The 18270-nt window shown below is 35.3% G+C and overlaps 1 protein-coding gene across 4 annotated transcripts in view; it reads left to right on the top strand.

Annotated features, from left to right (window-relative positions):
• LOC123844709 (S-adenosyl-L-methionine-dependent tRNA 4-demethylwyosine synthase TYW1) overlaps positions 1 to 18270 on the top strand; it is a 205474-nt gene that overhangs the window by 75545 nt on the left and 111659 nt on the right. For all 4 annotated transcript variants that reach the window (XM_045875474.3, XM_045875473.3, XM_045875472.3 and 1 more), the window contains one exon: positions 17354 to 17463. In XM_045875474.3, coding sequence (XP_045731430.1) covers positions 17354 to 17463 — 110 coding nt within the window. The remainder of the gene's footprint in view (positions 1 to 17353; positions 17464 to 18270) is intronic.

An 18270-nucleotide genomic window follows, 5' to 3' on the forward strand; every position in this document is an offset into this window, starting at 1 on the left:
CCCTTCTGGTAACCATCAGTTCTCTGTATATATAGTTCTGATTCTCTTTGTTTGTTTGTTTACTCATTAGTTTTGTTTTTTGATTACACATATAAGTGAAATCATATGGTAATCTTTGTCTCTGTCTGCCTTATTTCATGTAGCATGATACTCTCTAGGTCCATCTGAGTTGTCACACGTGGCAATGTTTCATTCGTTTTTATGGCTGAGTAATATTCCATTGTACATATGTACTACATCTTCTTTATCCGTTCATCTATTAGTGGACACTTGGGCTGCTTTCATATCATGGTTATTATAAATAATGCTGCAATAAACAGTGGTACATATATCTTTTTGTTTTCTTTGGGTAAATACCCAGTAGTGGAATTTTGGATCATATGGTAATTCTATTTATAATTTTTTGGGTAACCTCCATACTGTTTTCCACTGTGGCTGTACCAATTTATATTCCCATCAGCTGTGCACAAGGGGTTCTTTCTCCATATCCTTGCCAACACTTGTTATTTCTTGTCTTTTTTGTTCTAGCTATTCTGACAGGTGTTAGGTGATATCATTGTGGTTTTGATTTGCATTTCCTTGATGATTGATGTTGAACATCTTTTCATGTGTCTGTTGGCTATCAGTATGTCTTCTTTTGAAAAATGTCTGTTCGGATCCTTTGCCCATTTTAAATCAGATTATTTGCTTTCTGGTGTTTAATTGTATAAGTTATTTATATATTTTGGATATTAACCCCTTACCAGATACACCAGTCTCTTCTAGTGTTTTCTCCCAGTCCTTTGACAGTTTTTAATTTCCTCTTTAGTTGTTTGGCTCATTCTTTGCCTGATGAATTCTCTCTGATTTTGTCCTTGGCTTTCTTTTATTGCTTTGTGTTATAATGGTAGGAGAAGTAAACCATCTCTGTGGTTTCATTAAATACCTGTAGTTTGACATCTTTATATTCTTGTTTTTTTGTTTTGTTTTGTTTAGAGAGAGAACTTGTGAGCTGGGGGGGAGGGGCAGACGGAGAGGAAGAGAGAGAATCGTGAGCAGGCTTCACACCCAGCACAGGGCTGGATGCAGGGCTCTGTCTCACAACCCTGAGATCTTGAATTGAGCCAAAATCAAGAGTTGGACGTTTAACCGACTGAGCCACCCAGGTGCCTCAAACACCTTTTTATATTCTTTGTCTCTAGCCCTAGTCTCCATTCTGAGTTTACATCCTCTGTATGCAATTGTCTGTTGGATATATTCTCTTAGATGATCCACAGGTACTTTAAGCTCGATTTGTTCACAGTGGAATTTATTATGCTCTCTGTTAACCTCTAACCGTTAGCTATCCAATGGCTTAGGCTGAAAAACTCTTCTTTCTCTAACTCACTGTATCCATTTGTATGTCTGATTCCATTTAGATTATCAATATTTCACCCTTTAGCAACCAAAATGATTTAATACTTGCCAGCCTAAGCCATTTCTTAATTTATCTATCATATTGGTACAAGAGCTATAATTCTTTTTTTTAAAGTGGTTTTATATCATTGATCATAAAAGTAATCCATGCTTATTATAGAAACTTTTAGAAAATACCAAAAATATGAAGAGAAACAACTATCTATAATTCCAGAATCCAGACAAATCATCGTTAATGCTTTGGAGTATTTGCTTGCTTTCTCTCTTTTTTTTTCCCCTAAGTCATCTTATTTTTTCAAAAACATGGTTGAAATCATTCTCTACTTTCTGTTTTTTTATCCTGTTTTTATTTTTTAAAATATAAGACTCTTGCTCTGTCATTAAAGTCTTATAGGCATAAACTTTTTGTTTTGAAATAATTCTGGATATACAGAAGAGTTACAAAGATAGTAGAATTTCTGTATATTTTTCACCTAACTTTCCCTAATGTTAAGTAAGACCTTACTTAGCTATAGAACAATTATCAAAACAATTGTCAAAAATAATCAAAAAGAAATTAACATAGATGCAGTGCTATTAATTAAACTGGAAACTATTTGAGTTTCATCAGTTTTCCCACTAATATCCTTTTTCTTTCAGAATGCAGTTTTGGGTCCCACATCACATTTAGTTGTTATATCTCTTCAGTTTTTTGTTGTCTGCCACAGTTCTTCAGTCTGTCCTTGCTTTTCATAACCTCAACACCTTTGAAGAGTACTGGTCAGATATTTTGTCTGATGTTTTCTCATGGTTAGATTGAAGTTATGGATTTTGGGCTACCATAGAAGTGATGTGACCTTTTCAGCAGGTCCTATTAAGGGATACATGATATCATTATGTCCTGTTACTGGTGGAGTTAACCTTTATCATTTGATTAAGATAGTGTCTGCTAGGTTTTCAAGGTGTAAACTGCACCTTAACATTTTTTCCCCTTTGTGTAGTTAATAAATATTTTGGGAAGATTCTTTGAGTCTATGCAAATATGCTGTTTCTCTTTAAGCATTTGTCCACTAAATTTTTCATTCATTAGTGGATTTTGCTTGCATCAAATTATTACTTTGGTGTTCCACTGATTATTTTTTTTTACATTTAATAATTGGAATTCTTCTGTAAGGAAGAATCATTTCTCCCTCATTTTAAAATTTATTATTATTAATTTGGACTCAAGAATATCCAATACTATTATTGTTTACATTATTGCTCATATTTTTCTAGCTTTGGCCATTAATAGCTCTGTTGGGTTGGCTTCTGTGTCTTTTCTTTCATTTAAAACACTTATGTATTATCTGACTCCAGAAGAGGTTCCAGGTTCATCTTGTGTTTTTCCTGCCCAGCCTTGGAGTCAACTACTTTTCTAAGGAACTCTAGTTCCTCTTATCGAAGAATGATACTTAGACTCCAAAATTTGGATGCTTGATATGCTCATTTCTATTGGGGTGTTAGTGCTTCTAGGCCCTCTCAGCAGATAGAAGTAGAAAATATATGTGTATCTGTTGCTGTATATTAAAATACACAACCGTGAGTTTTTACGGATATCTTCAGTTCCTATCAGCATCATAGAGCTCATTCTAGTATTCCTTTTGTGCTTACTTGTAACTTTTTTCTTTGACGGTAAGAAACCCGGCCTGGCCCTCACCATCTACAACATATTAACCTCAACCTTAGTTATATGCATGTGAAGGACTTTAGAATTGCAAACTGATGCCTTTGTGAGAAATAAATTTATCTTAGGATGGATTTGTCTGGCTTTGGCATCAGGATAATGCTAATCTCATAGAATGAGTTAGGAAGTGTTCCCTTCTCTTTTACATTTTTGAAAGTTTGGGAAGAATTGGTGTTGATTCTTTAAATGATTAGAGGAATTCACCAGTGAAACCTGTTTTTGGGCTTTTCTTTGTAGTAGCGAGGTTTGTTTTTTTTTTAAGATTTTTTTTTTTTTTTAAAGATTTTATCTATTTATTCATGAGAGACAGAGAGAGAGAGAAGCAGAGGGAGAAGCAGGCTCCCAAGGAGCAGGGAGCCCGATGCGGGACTCGATCCCAGGACCCTGGGATCATGACCTGAGCCGAAGGCAGACGCTTAACCATCTGAGCCACCCAGGCGCCCAAAGATTTTTTTTTTTAATTCATGAGAGACAGAGCGAGAGAGAAAGGCAGAGGGAGAAGCAGGCTCCCAAGCAGTAGGGAGCCTGATGCGGGACTCGATCCCAGGACCCTGAGATCATGACCTGAGCCGAAGGCAGACGCTTAACCATCTGAGCCACCCAGGCGCCCTGTAGCGAGGTTTTTGAATACTGATTCAATTACTTGTCGTAAGTTGGTTTAGATTTTCCATTTCTACTTGAGTCAGTTTTGGGAATTTCTGTGTTTCTAGGAATTTGTTCATCTAGTTTATCTAATTTGTTGGCATACAGTTGTTTATAGTATTTTCATAATCCTTTATTTCTGTAAGATTGGTAGTGATGTATTAAGTTTCATTTCCGAGTTTACTAATTTGAGTTTTCTTTTTTTTTTCTTAATCTAGGTAAAGGTTTGTCAGTGTTGTTGATCTTTGCAAGAACCAACTTTTGGGTTCATTGATTTTTCTCTGATGTTTTTCTATTCTCAAGTTTCATTTGTTTTTATTCTGATCTTTATTAAATCCTTCCTTTTGCTCCCTTGAGCTTAGTTTGCTTCTCATTTTCTAGTATTAAATGGTGTATAGGTAGGTTATTGATTATTTACTTATTTATTTAAAGATTTTGTTTATTTATTTGACAGAGAAAGACACAGTGAGAGAGGGAACACAAGCAGGGAGAGTGGGAGGGGGAGAGGCAGGCTTCCTGTGGAGTGGGGAGCCTGATACGGGGCTCGATCCCAGGACCCTGGGATCATGATCTGAGCCTAAGGCAGACACTTAACAACTGAGCCACCCAGGCACCCCTGATTTTTTTTTTTTTAAATGTGAGTGTTTACAGCTATAAATTTCTTTCTGACCACTGTTTTAGCTACATTCTATTCATCTCTAGTATTTTGTAATTTCCCTGTTTTCTTGTTTGATCCACTGGTTGTTTAAAAGTGTTGTTATTTGTTGATTTTTCAGTTTTCTTTCTGTTCTTCATTTCTGGTTTTATTCCATTGTGGTTGAAGAAAATATTTTGTATGATTTCAGTCTTTTAAAATTTATTGATACTTGTTTTATGGCCTAACAAAGGGTACATCCTAGAAAATGTGCTATATACAATTGAAAATGTGTATATTGACGTTTTTTGGGTGTATTGTTTTGTATATGTCATAGGCATTATTGGCGTATCATATTGTTCAAATGCACTATTTCTTTTTAAAATTTTTTATTGTTACGTTAATCACCATACATTACATCATTAGTTTTTGATGTAGTGTTCCATGATTCATTGTTTGTGCGTAACACCTAGTGCTCCACAAATGCACTATTTCTTTATTGATCTTCTGCCTAATTGTTCTGTCCATTATTTAAAATGTGGTTTTTGAATTTTATAATTATTAATGTAGAACTGTGTTTTTCTTAGCTTATAAATATTTGTTACATATATTTTGGTGCTCTTTTATTAAGTATGTATATGCTTATAATTGTTAACATCTTCTTGATGGATTAACATGTTTATCAATATATAATGTTCTTCCTTGTCTTTTCTAACGGTTTTTGACTTAGAGTCTGTTTTGTGTTATAGGAGTGTAGCTACCTCAGCTCTCTTTTGGTTACTATTTGCATTAAATGTTGTTTTTCTTCCTTTCACTTCTGTCTGTTTGTGTCTTTGGATCTAAAGTGAATCTCTTAGGCAGCATATTGTTGGATTTTTTTTTTTTTAATCCATTCTGTCAATCTCTGGCTTTTAATTTTAGATAATTTAATCCATTGACATTTTGCTCTTTGTTTTTATAAGTTTTATATCTTTTATGTTGCACACTTTATTACTGCCTTCTTTTGTGTTTGACTCTTTGTTATGTACAATTTGACTTCATTATTGTTTCCCTTTCTGTACATTTTTCAGTTATTTTCTTGGTGGTTATTTCTCTGGGGATTAAAACTAACCTCTAAAACTTACAACACTCTACATTTAATTTTCTTTATTTGTGGTAGTTCTGTGAAGTTGCAAAAATTGCTGCAGTAGCGAATACTAAACTGTGACTTTTAGGGGAAATAAAGGATTAGGTTCTTACAGTCCTCTTGTCACAACATATTTGCCATCTTACCAGTACATAACTTTGTTATATGCTTCTGTGTAAAGTATTTTATTTATTTATTTTTAAATGTTTTATTTATTTATTCATGAGAGTCAGAGAGAGAGAGGGAGAGAGAGGCAGAGGCAGAGGTAGAAGCAGGCTACCCGCCTAGCAGGGAGCCTGATGTGGGACTCGATCCCAGGACTCTGGGATCATGACCTGAGCTGAAGGCAGATGCTTAACCATCTGAGCCACCCAGGTGCCCCTGTGTAAAGTATTTTATATATACTTTTGATTCATTAACATTGAACTTATGGCCAACAGCATTGTAATTCATTCCTGATGAAGCTTATCTAACATACATATTTTCCCTGCAAGGCACATCATAGTCTTCTTGTGCTTAAGAACACTACACAGCACTTTAGCCCTGTGCTTGGGAACTATTTTAAATAGCAACATCACTAACAAAATGCAAAAAAATGGGACATTAAGTTGACTGCAGTATGAAAACTTAAACAAGAAGGCAAAGAGAACGTTGTCTTGTTTGACCTCATTTGGGAATGTGTGTACTAAAAACTCAATTTTTTGCTGCTCTGTGAGTGACCATGAATAACCACAAATATTGACCTCAAGTATTGATTTTGGGGTTACAGATAAATTTTAGCAAGTAGGTAATTTTGCAAATAAGGAATCAGCAGATAATGAGGATTGACTTTATTTTGAACAAATACCACCTTTGGTTCAACAGTATTCAAAAACTTTGCTCATACAAAGCTTCATTCCTTCTTTTTTGTGTTGCCACAACTTTATGCATTGTGTACTCATTAACATAGATTTATGATTATTGTTTTATACATTTGTCTTTTAAATTGTATAGAAAAAAAGAGCTAGAGTCCAAAAAGTTCAGTAATGCAGACTTTTTTGTATTTGCCTATGTAATAAACTTTATATTCTGTATTTCTTTGTGTGGTGCATATCTATCTAGTGTCCCTTTATTTCTGCTTTAAGGACTGCCTTTAGCATTTCTTGTAGTGCAGATCTACTAGTGATGAACTCCCTCAGTTTTGCTTCATCTGGAAATGCCTTGTCCTTCAGTTTTGAAGAGTAGTTTTGCGAGATACGGAATTCTTGATTGACATTGTTTTTCCTTTTAGCATTTTAAATATGTTATCCCACTGCCTCTTGACCTCCATGGTTTCTGCTGAGAAATTGCCTGTTAATCCTCCTGAGGATCCCTTGTATGTGATGAATATCTTCTCTTGCTTCCTTGAAGATTCTTGAATCCTTTGTCTTTCAGCAGTTTGATTATAATGTATCTTGGTGTGGATCTCTTTGAATTTATTCTGTTTGAGTTCCTTGAGCTTGTTGGATTTGTAAATTCATGTCTTTTATCTAATTTGGGAAGTTTTTAACCATTATTTCTTCACGTATTCTTTCTTCCCCTTTCTCCCTTTCATTTTGGGATTTCCTTTAAACCAGTGTTGGTATTCTTGATGGTGTCACACAGGTCCATAAGGCTGTGTGCACTTTTCTTCATACTTTTTCTTTTCCTGCTCCTTACACTGGGTGATTGACATATCTTCAAGTTTACTGATTTTTTCTTCTCTAAGCCTGCTCAGTCTGCTATCACAACCCTCTAATGAATTTTTCATTTCAGTTATTATACTTTTTAGTTCTAAAACTTGGTTTCTTTTTATCATTTGTGTCTCTTAATTGATAATTCTGTATTTGTTGAGACATTTTTCTTGGTTTCCTTCAGCTCTTTGAGCATGTTTGAGACAATTGATTTAGTGTTCTTCTAGTAAGTGTGATGTTTGTGCTTCAGGGACAGTTTTCATTATTTTCTTCTGTGAATGGGTCATACTTTTCTTGTTTCTTCATATGCTTTGTAATGTTTTATTGAGAATTTCACATTTTGGATGTTTGTGATGTGCTAACTCTGGGAATCAGATTCTTCCCATTCTTCAGGTTTGTTTTTTTGCTTGCTCTGGGTTTTAGTTGTTTGTTTGCTCAGTTTTCCAGACCATTTTTGTACAGACTCTATTCTGTGTTGTGTATTATCTGTGAAGCCTGTGTTTTAGTGGCCAGAGAATGTGTTGCCCAAGATTTCCTTGAGCACGTGGAGCCAAAGAAAAATGGAGGAATAAAAGCCCTTCCCCAGTCTTTGCTGATTGACTGTGTTTTGGGGCATTCCTTCAAAGCTTGGCCAGGCTATTGACAACCTTGCCTTTGCCTTCACTTCCTATTTGTGCTGAGCCTGAAAATCAGTTGTAGGTGAAAGTTTAGTGTCTTCTCAGGGCTTTTCTTAGCATGAATTCTGTCTGGGCATGTGTTAGGCTTTCTTTATTCCCTGGTGTATGTGAGTGCTTTTCAGTGCTTTGACTTGCCCAGAACTCTGTCTCCCAGCGTTTCTTTACAGGCATTCAGTTAACTGTTGTTTTCTTGAACTGTAATCCTTTGGTGCACTGAGATCTGTGTGGAGTTCCTTTTTTTAAAACTTCGACTACAGAGTTTTTTGAATATAGATAGAATAAATAGTATAATGAACCTTTGTGTACATTTTATTAACACAAAGCCAGTCATGTTCCATTTGTCTACCCCAGTCCTCACTATTTTGATGCAGATCCCAGCCATGATATTGTTCTGTCAGTACATACTTAAGGTGACAGATAATATAAAAAATAAGACCTTTTAAGAAAGAATATAGCCATAATACCATCATCTCATATTAAATTTTCATTGTCTTCTATTAAAGGGAATACATGTATTTCCTTTTCTAGTTATCCAGGGATAGAGTAGAAAACAAACAAGCAAACCTGAAAAGTATCTCTTTGGACATCCGCTTAAATCAGTGGTTTTCAACTGGAGCAAATTGCTATTTTTTCCCTCTGTGGGGAAACCTTGGCCATTTGACAATGTCTGGAAGCATTTTTGATTGTTAAAGCTGAAGGAGATGTTTCTGGCATCTAGTGGGCAGAGAGGTCAGTGATGCTCTTAAACATCTTATAATGCACAGAACAAACCTGCACAACAAGGAATTATCCAGTCCAAAATGTCCGTTGTGCTGAGGTTGACAAGTCCTGTGTGCAGTGGTCCACAGGTGCTTTTTCAGTCAAGGGTACTGCTGGAATGTGATGGCGTTGAAATAAAATGATACAGCACATCTCCTTTTTAGTGATAGAATCTGTGCTTATGAAACTTAAAATATTATAGGATGAATATTTGCCAAAGAAAAGCCGTGTGAGTATGTGGACTGAAATATTGGATCACATTATACTTAGCTTGTAGGAGAAAGAATCAAGTGCTTTGTGTCCTAGTTCTCATTGTATCACATTTTACAGTCTCTTCTAATCTCTCTCTAAGATTCTTTTTTTTTTTTTTAAAGATTTTATTTATTTATTTGAGAGAGAGAATGAGACAGAGAGAGCATGAGAGGGGGGAAGGTCAGAGGGAGAAGCAGGCTCCCTGCCGAGCAGGGAGCCCGATGCGGGACTCGATCCCGGGACTCCAGGATCATGACCTGAGCCGAAGGCAGTCGCCCAACCAACTGAGCCACCCAGGCGCCCTCTCCCTAAGATTCTTGACATAAGTAGTTGTATGTGTATTTGTTGTTGTTTGTTTGTTTGTTTGTTTTTGGGAAGTCAAGATTCAAAGGAAGTAACAGGATTTAGTGGGTAATACCCCTTACCTGTGTTACCTGTTTATAGCCAATAATGCGGTCCTTTAGATTCTGAGGCAGTAAATTTACCCCGTTTTTAATTTTAATTTTTTTTGAAAATTTATTTATTTATTTGAGAGAGAGAATGAGCAGGAAGGGCAAAAGGAGAGGGAGAGAGAATCTCAAGCAGACTCCGTGTGACCTGAGCCAAAACCAAGAGTCGGACGCTTAGCTGACTAACCATCCTGGTACCCCTACCCAGGTTTTAAAAAAGCCAATGATGTACTTAATAAATTCATTAATGAGATTTTAGATAAAAGTAAATGGAGAGATTTCACTTACTGTAGCTTCTGATGAAGAAGTACTAATACACTAACTTTAAGATTAGAATTCACCATCCGTTTCGATTATAAATAATCTAATACACATGTTAGAAAAGGCCGAGAAAAATTGACTTAAATGCTTATGTGAATGTTTTATTTATCTTTGTTTCATTTTACAGGTTCTTAAAAATAGCCTCTGAGCCTCAGTTTCCTAACTAAAATAAAACAGTAATACCGTCCTTACAAGGTTGCTATGAGGCTTAATTGCTTGAGGGAGATGGTGCATGTGAAAGTGCTTTAAACTGAGTATGATGTGCAAGTGTGAGTTTCCCCAAACGAATTTCTTTAACTTTATTTGGATAATATGGGTAGCAGATGGTTATAGATAGATAAAATATTATTGTGTTCTGTTAATTTTCAGAACGATTTGTTGAGTGCTATATGTATAGATAGCCCAAATTTACCAGTTTGTCTCCTGTTTTTTGTTTATGTAAGTGAAAATTTTGTACTTTGAAATTTCAAATTAAGAGTTTTATCTTTCTTGAACAAATAACGTGATTACAAAAATGGGCAAAGGATCTGAGCAGAGTTCTCCAGAGAAGATATACAAAAGTCCAATAAACACATGAAAAGGTAATAATATTCCCAATTTGGAAATAAATGAAATGTTCATCAACTGATGAATGGATAAACAAAATGTCCACCCAATGGAATATTATTTGGAAATAAAAAGGAATGAAGTAGTGATACATAGTACAATATGATGAACCTTGAAAACATGCTGCTAAGTGAAAGAAGCCAGTCACAAAAAACCATAAATAGTATGATCATATTTCTATAAAATGTCTCGAATAGAGAAACCTATAGAGACAGGAAGTAGATCATTGGTTGCTTAGGGCCTGGGTGTATGTGTGGATTGAAGAGTGATAGCTAAGGGGAGCAGGATTTCTTTTTGGGAATGACAAAAATAATCTAACATTGATTTGTAGCGATGGATGCACAACTCTGTGAATATACTAAAAGCTATTGGATTGTGCACTTTAAATGGAATTTTATGGTATGTGAATTATATTTCAATAAAGCTGTTAAAAAAGCTTTGCTTGAGTAGTGAACAGAAGCTTTTCAGATATATTTTAAATGTAGTTTGAAAGGTCACTCTTGCGTAAATGAAAGTTCAAAATATATAATACTGTGAAAATTGTCCTTTTTTCATTCTTGTCTTCCAGTCACTTAGGTTTTCAGAGAGATGCTACACATGTGTGAATAGATTTGTGGGTGTGTATGTGCTTTGTATATGCACACCCACAAGTGGCAGACTGCTTTATAGTATTCTATGCCTTGCTTTTTTTGCTCCTACTTTGTAGAGATCTTTTCATATCAAAGTGCATATAGATGTAGAACCAGATCTTAATGTGCTAAATTAAATCATTGTTTGGGAAGCAGGAAAGAAATACGCTTAAAGGGCCTTTGTCTTTAAAGTAATTACTAAGGTGTTTACCTTCCACAAAAATTTCCTCATTCTCTGTGTGTAGTAGGATTGTAATATAATTTTGCCCCAAGGTAATATTTTACTATTTTTATTGCTGTGGTAAGAACACCTAACATGAGATCTGCTCTCTTAACAAAATTTTAAGTGTACAGTACGGTATTGTTCATCATAATGTTGTCTAGCAGCTCTCCAGAACTTGAATCTTACATAACTGAAACTTTATATTTGTTAAATAGCAATTCCCCATTTCCCACTCCTCTAGCCCCTGGCAACCACCATTATGCTCTTTGCCTCTGTGTGTTTGACTATTTTATAAGCTCCATATAAGTGGTATCATGCAGTATTTGTCCTCCTATGGCTTATTTCATTTTAGCATAATGTCCCTCAGGTTAATCCACGTTGTCACATATGGCAGTATTTCCTTCCTTTTTAAGGCTGAATAATATTCCATTGTATATATGTACCACGTTTTCTTTATTCACACATCTTGGTTAATAATACTGCAATAAACCTGGGAGTGGATGTATCTCTTTTGAGATTCTGTTTTTAAATCTTTTAGAAAAAGACACAGAAGTGGGATTGCTGTATCATATGGTATTCTCTTTTTAATTATTTTTAGAAACTTCTAGACTGCTTTCTATAGTGGCTATACCATTTTGCATTTCTAACAGTACATAAGGGTTCTCATTTCTCCATATGCTTGCCAACATGTTATTTTATTTATTTTTATTATTTTTTCTGATTATGGCCATAGCAATGGGTATGAGGTGGTATCTTACTGTGATTTTGCTTTGCATTTCCCTGATGATTAATGATGTTGAGCATCTTTTGATATACCTGTTGGTCATTTGTAGGTCTTCTTTGGAGAAATGTCAAGTCCATTGCCCATTTTAAAATTGAGTTATTATTTGCTGTTGAGTTAATGGGATTCTATATATATTTTGGATATTAACCCCTTATCTAACATCTAGTTTGTAAATATCTTTGCCCATTTCATAGGTTACCTTTTCACTCTGTTGGTTTTTTACTTTTTGACCTGAATATGCTTTGTAGTTATTTTAAGGCAAATGAACTTAAACTGTTCCCCTTAATTTTTTGATGTGCTCTTTTTGCACTGGTAGAAGATAAATAGCAAATAAATGGACTAAAGACCAAAATCTTAAAGAACTGGTGATTATGTGGTATGGTGTATGGCAATATTATCAATCAAATACAATTGAAATTGGTAGAAGTTTTATCTAAAATTATATGTGTAAGATCAAAAAAAGGAGAGGGAATAAACAATATTAACTAATGAAAGAGGATATATAATTATAGCTGCCTCAAAGATTTAATCTTTTAATTAGTATTTGTTTATTTAATGAATATTTGAAAATTTGGAAAAATTAAATTCCTTGTTTATTTATTTTAAAAAATCTACGGAGTTTATTCAGATTTCATCAGTTTTAAATGCACTCATTTGTGTGGTGGGTGTATGTATACAGTTCTGTACAATTTTATCATATGTTTAGAATTGCATATCTAAAACCACAATCAAAATACAGACTTTTTCCATCACCAAAAGGCTCCTTTTTGTTACCCCTTGATAGCCACACCTACTCCTTTGCCCTCCCGTTCCTAATCCCTGGAAATCATTAGCCTGTTCCCAGTTTCTAAATTCCTTGTAAATTTAGATTTTTCAAAAGTAATTCAAGAAGGATGTCATCGTGAGTACTTTTGTAATCATTGTAGTAATGGAATCAGTAGTTACAAACCATTATCAAAAAGAAACCAGACCTACATGGTTTTATAAGTAAGTTCTAGCAAACATTCAAGGAAAAGGAATTCTCCAGAAAGCAAAGAAAAAGGGAACACTTGTAAACTAATTTTAAGAAACTAGTGTAACCTTGATACCAGCCCAGAGAACAGCATGAAAAACAAAAATTGCAGTGCATTTTCACTCATTAGCAATGGGTGTAAAATCCTAAACAATACATTAAAATACAGAGTCCAGGGGCACCTGAGTGGCTCAGTCATTTAAGCATCAGACTCTTGATTTCAGCCAAGATCATGATGTCAAGGTGGTGAGATCGAGCCCATGGGGCTCCATGCTGAGGTGGAGCCTGCTTAAGATTCTGTCTCTCCCTCTCCCTATGCTACATGGCCCCCCTCTGGGCATCAAAAAACAACAACAAAAGATCATGGTCAAGATGGGTTTAATTTTGGGGCGCCTGGGTGGCTTAGTCGTTAAGCGTCTGCCTTCACCTCAGGTCATGATTTCAGGGTCCTCGGATTGAGCCCCGCATCGGGCTCCCTGCTCAGCGGGAAGCCTGCTTCTCCCTCTCCCACTCCCCCTGCTTGTGTTCCCTCTCTCGCTGTCTCTCTCTCTGTCAAATAAATAAATAAAATCTTAAAAAAAAAGGATGGGTTTAATTTTTGTAAATATAATTTTTTCTTTTTTAAAATTGAAGTATAATGAACGTATAGTGTTATATTAGTTTCATGTGTACAATTTTTTTTTGTTGTTGTTAGAGTGAGTGTGAGTGTGGGGGGAGAAGGAGAGAGAGAATTTAAGCAGGCATTACACGCAGCATGGAGCCTGTAGCGGGGCTTGATCTCACAACCCTGAGATCATGACCTGAGTGGAAATCAAGGGTTGGAAGTATGGACAGTCATCCAGGTGCCCCAAGTGATTCATTTTGTACATTACTCAGTGCTCATCAAGATAGGTGTTTTTTTGTTTGTTTGTTATTATAGCTGGCTGTGTAATTAGTACTCCACTGTACAAATGTTTTTGCATTTTTATTATATATTTTGGACACAGATTATATCAATTTATACTTCAGTATGTGAATATGAATACTTCTTTCCTATGTTTCCAACAAGGTTTAGTGTTTTAAGAAAAGGAAACCTTTCCTTATGTGACAGGTTGTAAAGGTCGTATAGAGAGTTCTGGTATACCCTTCATTCACCTCCTTAATGTTAATATCTTACTTTATGATGGGACAGTTATGACAACCAAGAAATTAACATTTCTTATTAATTGCAATAGATAAAATACTATTAATTAAACTGGAGACTGTTGAGATTTTGCCAGATTTTCCATTACTGTTCTTTTTAAAGTGTTGGTACATGCTATCAGATGATGTTCAAGGTAGGGACAGAAGATCTTTTGTTTTGTTTGGCTTTTGGATATCCAGTTCTAGCACCATTTATTGAAATGATTATCCTTTCTCCCTTGAATTGCCTTTGCACCTTTTGTCAAAACTCAATTGATAATATATGTTGGGTATATTTCTGGTTTCATTTGTTTTGTTGATCTGTGTGTCTCTCTTTGGCCAATACCACACATTCTTGCATATAACAAAGACAGTTGATTTTTGTATATTGATCATGTATCTCATGTACTTGTTAGGTTCCCTTACTAGTTCTCATTAGTTCCAGTCTATTTTTTGTAGATTCTTTTGAATTTTTATGTAGACGAACATGTCGTTTGTGAAGAGAGAGTTTTATTCCCTTTTCTGGCTTCATTTCACTGACTAGGACTTATATGCTATATAGGAGTAGTTAGAAAGGACATTTTTACAATGTTTCAGACATTAAGAGGAAAACATTCATTCTTTCACCATTAAGTCTGATGGTAGCTGTGAGGAGGTTTTTTTTTTTTTTTGGATCCCTTCATAAAATCAAAGAAATTCCCTTTTATTTTTAATTTACTGAGAGTTTTTGTCATGAATGGATGTTGAATTTTTCTTTTTTTTTTTGGATGTTGAATTTTATTAGATACTTCTATTCAGATGATCATTTGTTCTTCATTCTGTTAAAATGGTAAGATAGAGTGATTGATTTTTGCATACTGACCCAGCCTTGTATTTCTGAGATAAACTACTTGGTTGTGACACATTTTCCTTTTCATGTGTTCCTGCATTCAGTTTGCTTATAGGGTTTTTGTTTGTTTGTTTGTTTGTTTTAGGTTTCTGTCTCTGTGTTCATGGAAGGTATGGGTCTGTAGTTTTCTTTCTTTGTAACATCTTAATATGGTTTTTGTATTAGAGTAATGCCGGCCCCATATAGGTAGGTCTTGTGTGTGTGTGTGTGTGTGTTTTAAGATTTATTTATTTATTGGAGAGAGAGAGAAAGAGGGAGTGGGGGGGAGGAGCATAAGGAGAGAATCCCCAAGCAGACTCCAAGCTGAGCATGGAGCCCGATGCAGGGCTCGATCCCAGGATGCTGAGATCATGACCTGAGCCAAAACCAAGAGTCAGATGCTTAACTCACAGAGCACCCTGGCACCCCATTTTTTTTTTCAGGTCTTGTGTTTTAACCCAATCATATCTTTTAACTGGTGTGTTTAAACCATTTATACTGAAAGTGATTATTGGTATGGTTTGATTAAATTCTACATCTTGCTGTTTTCTATTCTCTGTGTTGTTTTTTATTTTTCTGCCTGCTCTCATGTTAATTGAGTATTTTAAATGATTTTATTTTATGCTCAGTCTTGGCTTATTCTTTATATACCTTTAAAATATTTTAGAGATTCTCCTAGGGTTTACAGTATACATAACCAGAGTCAAATAGTACACCACTTCAAATAATATACCACTTCATGTGTAGTATAAGGATTTCACAACAGTATATTTCTTATTCCCCTCTACCATTTTTAGAGCAATTAAAGGTAAAAAAGGTAAATATGATTTTTCTCCTTTCCCCCCCTTTTCCAGTGCTCATTATTTCTTTGTACAGATTCAGGTGTCTATCTACCATATGTATGTTTCTTTAGTCTGAGCAATTCCCTTTAACATATCTTGTAATGTAGGTTTGCTGAGGAGGAAATCTCTTAGATTTTGTGTGCAAAAGCCTTTATTTTCCATTTCTGGAAAATATGGGGTATAGAATTCTGGTTGATGAGTTTTGTTTCTTTTAAGCATGCTTCTCAGGTGTCATAGTTTCAGCTGGCTTGTTTTCTGATGAGTTGTCAGATGTAATTTTTAATCTTTGTTCTTATGTAATGTGTTTTTTCTCTTAAAGATTTTATCAGTACCTTCTGTTTTCATCATTTGGATATGATATTTTTAGGCTGTTTTTAATTTTTCAAATGTCCTGGTGGTTCTGTGAGCTTCTTGGATCTCTGGTGGTTTTTCATTACCTGTGAAAAATTGTTAGCTATCATTTTTTACTATTTCTTCTGCTTTGTTATCTCTGCTTTCTTTCTGGGATTCCAAGTATGTATATTTTGGGCCTATTTGTGTTGTCCCACAGCTCTTGGATGCGGTGTCCCTTTTTTTCCACTTAAAAAAGAAAACTTTGTGTTTTAGGTCGCTTATTTACACTGATCTCCCAAATTTTTTTTTACTCTTTCCTCAGCTTTACTAGTTATTGCTGAACCTGTCAAAAGCCTGTTCTTTCATATTTAGCATTTCTCTTTGATTGTGTGTTATAATTTCCATCTCTCTGCTGAATTTACCCATCTGATCTTGCATATTACCCACCTTTTCTATTAGGGCTTTTAACGTATTAATCATTGTTTTCAAAATTCCCTGTCAAATACTTTCAACACTTGTGTTAAGAGTTTGCTTCTGCTGACTGCTTTGTCTGTTGGAAATGTGTTGTTTTTCTATGCCTCATATTTTTTTGTTGTTTAAAGTCAGACTTCTTATTATATTAGAGACTGAGGTGAGTGTTTTTTTGTGTTTGGAAATCAGTATACCTTTCCTTTCTGCTTGGACTTTTCTTTTTGGAGTTTAGGTTAATGAGTCAGGAGCTGGGCTTGAGTTGAGATTTGTTGTTTCTGTGCTTACTCTCATTATACCACTGGCTTAAAATTCCATTAGAGGATACCTTAAGTGTGGCATGGGGGCTGGTTTGACAGAATTTTTTTTCTCAGTGCCTCATCCATCCTAAACTTCAGGTGTTCCCACTGTGCTGTCTCTCAGGGAGGGCCAATTACTGTGATTTTGCAACTCTTCCAGAAATATTCTCTTAGTCATTAATGGATGCTTGTTAGCCTGGAAGTGGGTGACTGGAAGAAAAGTTTGCACGTTTCTTATTGTTCTAATTAAACCCCAACCTTAGCCAGGCACTTCTCCATCTAACCTTCTCTGCTAGATATCATGACTTAAGCCAGAAAACACTGCTATAAATAGCTAAACTCTTCGGGGGAAACCAACTCTGATTTTATGACTTTATGGTTTTACTACTTTGATTTTATGATTTTACCACTACTGCACAGTAGATGACTAGCTGAGATGTTATTACAGAGTCCTTTAGAACTTTTGCCTCTTGTTCTCAGGCACCACACAAATCCAGTGGGCACCGAATGGAGGTGGAAGATGGACCAGCCTGAAATGATCTTAAAGGAAGCCATTGAAAACCATCAGAACATGATTAAGCAGTTTAAAGGTATTTATCTACCCTCTACAAAGGAATGCTAATTAGCGTGAATTAAATTGGCTGAGGAATTGCCTCTTTGACAGGATTTTTGTCCCCACTGGCAAATTTTCATATAGGGAAGTGAAAACTTCATAGAAATATTATATATATTTTGGCCCTTTTTCTTTCTACTGACAACTTTCATATCCCATATGATGGAAGAACTAAAAAAGTTTAATTCAAAGCTTAGCAATTTAGAATTTGGTACACTCAGCCTATAAATTTGCCTGGGAGTGTATCATCATCCTTCCTAAAAACTTTTGATATTGTTCTGTCTTGGTAAGCACAAAGCAGCTTAATGGGCAGAAAAGTTTAGATCATTGGAAAAATCTTAAATATTATCCGTTATGTAGTGGGAAAGCATTTTTGAATAAATGACTTACAAAAAGGAGGGATTCTATTAGTATCACGTGATCCATAGTGATGTGAAAATTCTGCCATTCAGTTTCTAGAATTTCCTGATTCAGTTCTGTTTCATACTTAAAGGTATTTGACTTTACTGGAGGTTACTGGTTCTCGGGCTTTAGTGTGTGTCAGAATCATCTGGAAGGCTTGTTAAAACAGATTCCTGGCTTCCTTTTCCAGAGATTGGTTCAGTAGGTCTGGAGGTGGGGCCCAAGGATGTGTATTTCTACAGCTTTGCAGGTGGTGGTGATGTTGTTGAACTGGAGACCATGCTTTGAGGCCCATTGCCATAGATAGATATGGTAGAATTAAAAGTGTTGGCTTTGTAACATGATAGCTGCATATCCTGAACTGGTATTTGTTAGGTTCCCT

This window comes from Mirounga angustirostris, unplaced genomic scaffold (assembly GCF_029215605.1).
Source record: "Mirounga angustirostris isolate CCGP_5_RB_7025 unplaced genomic scaffold, mMirAng1.0.hap1 SCAF_5, whole genome shotgun sequence".
Lineage (NCBI taxonomy): Eukaryota > Metazoa > Chordata > Mammalia > Carnivora > Phocidae > Mirounga > Mirounga angustirostris.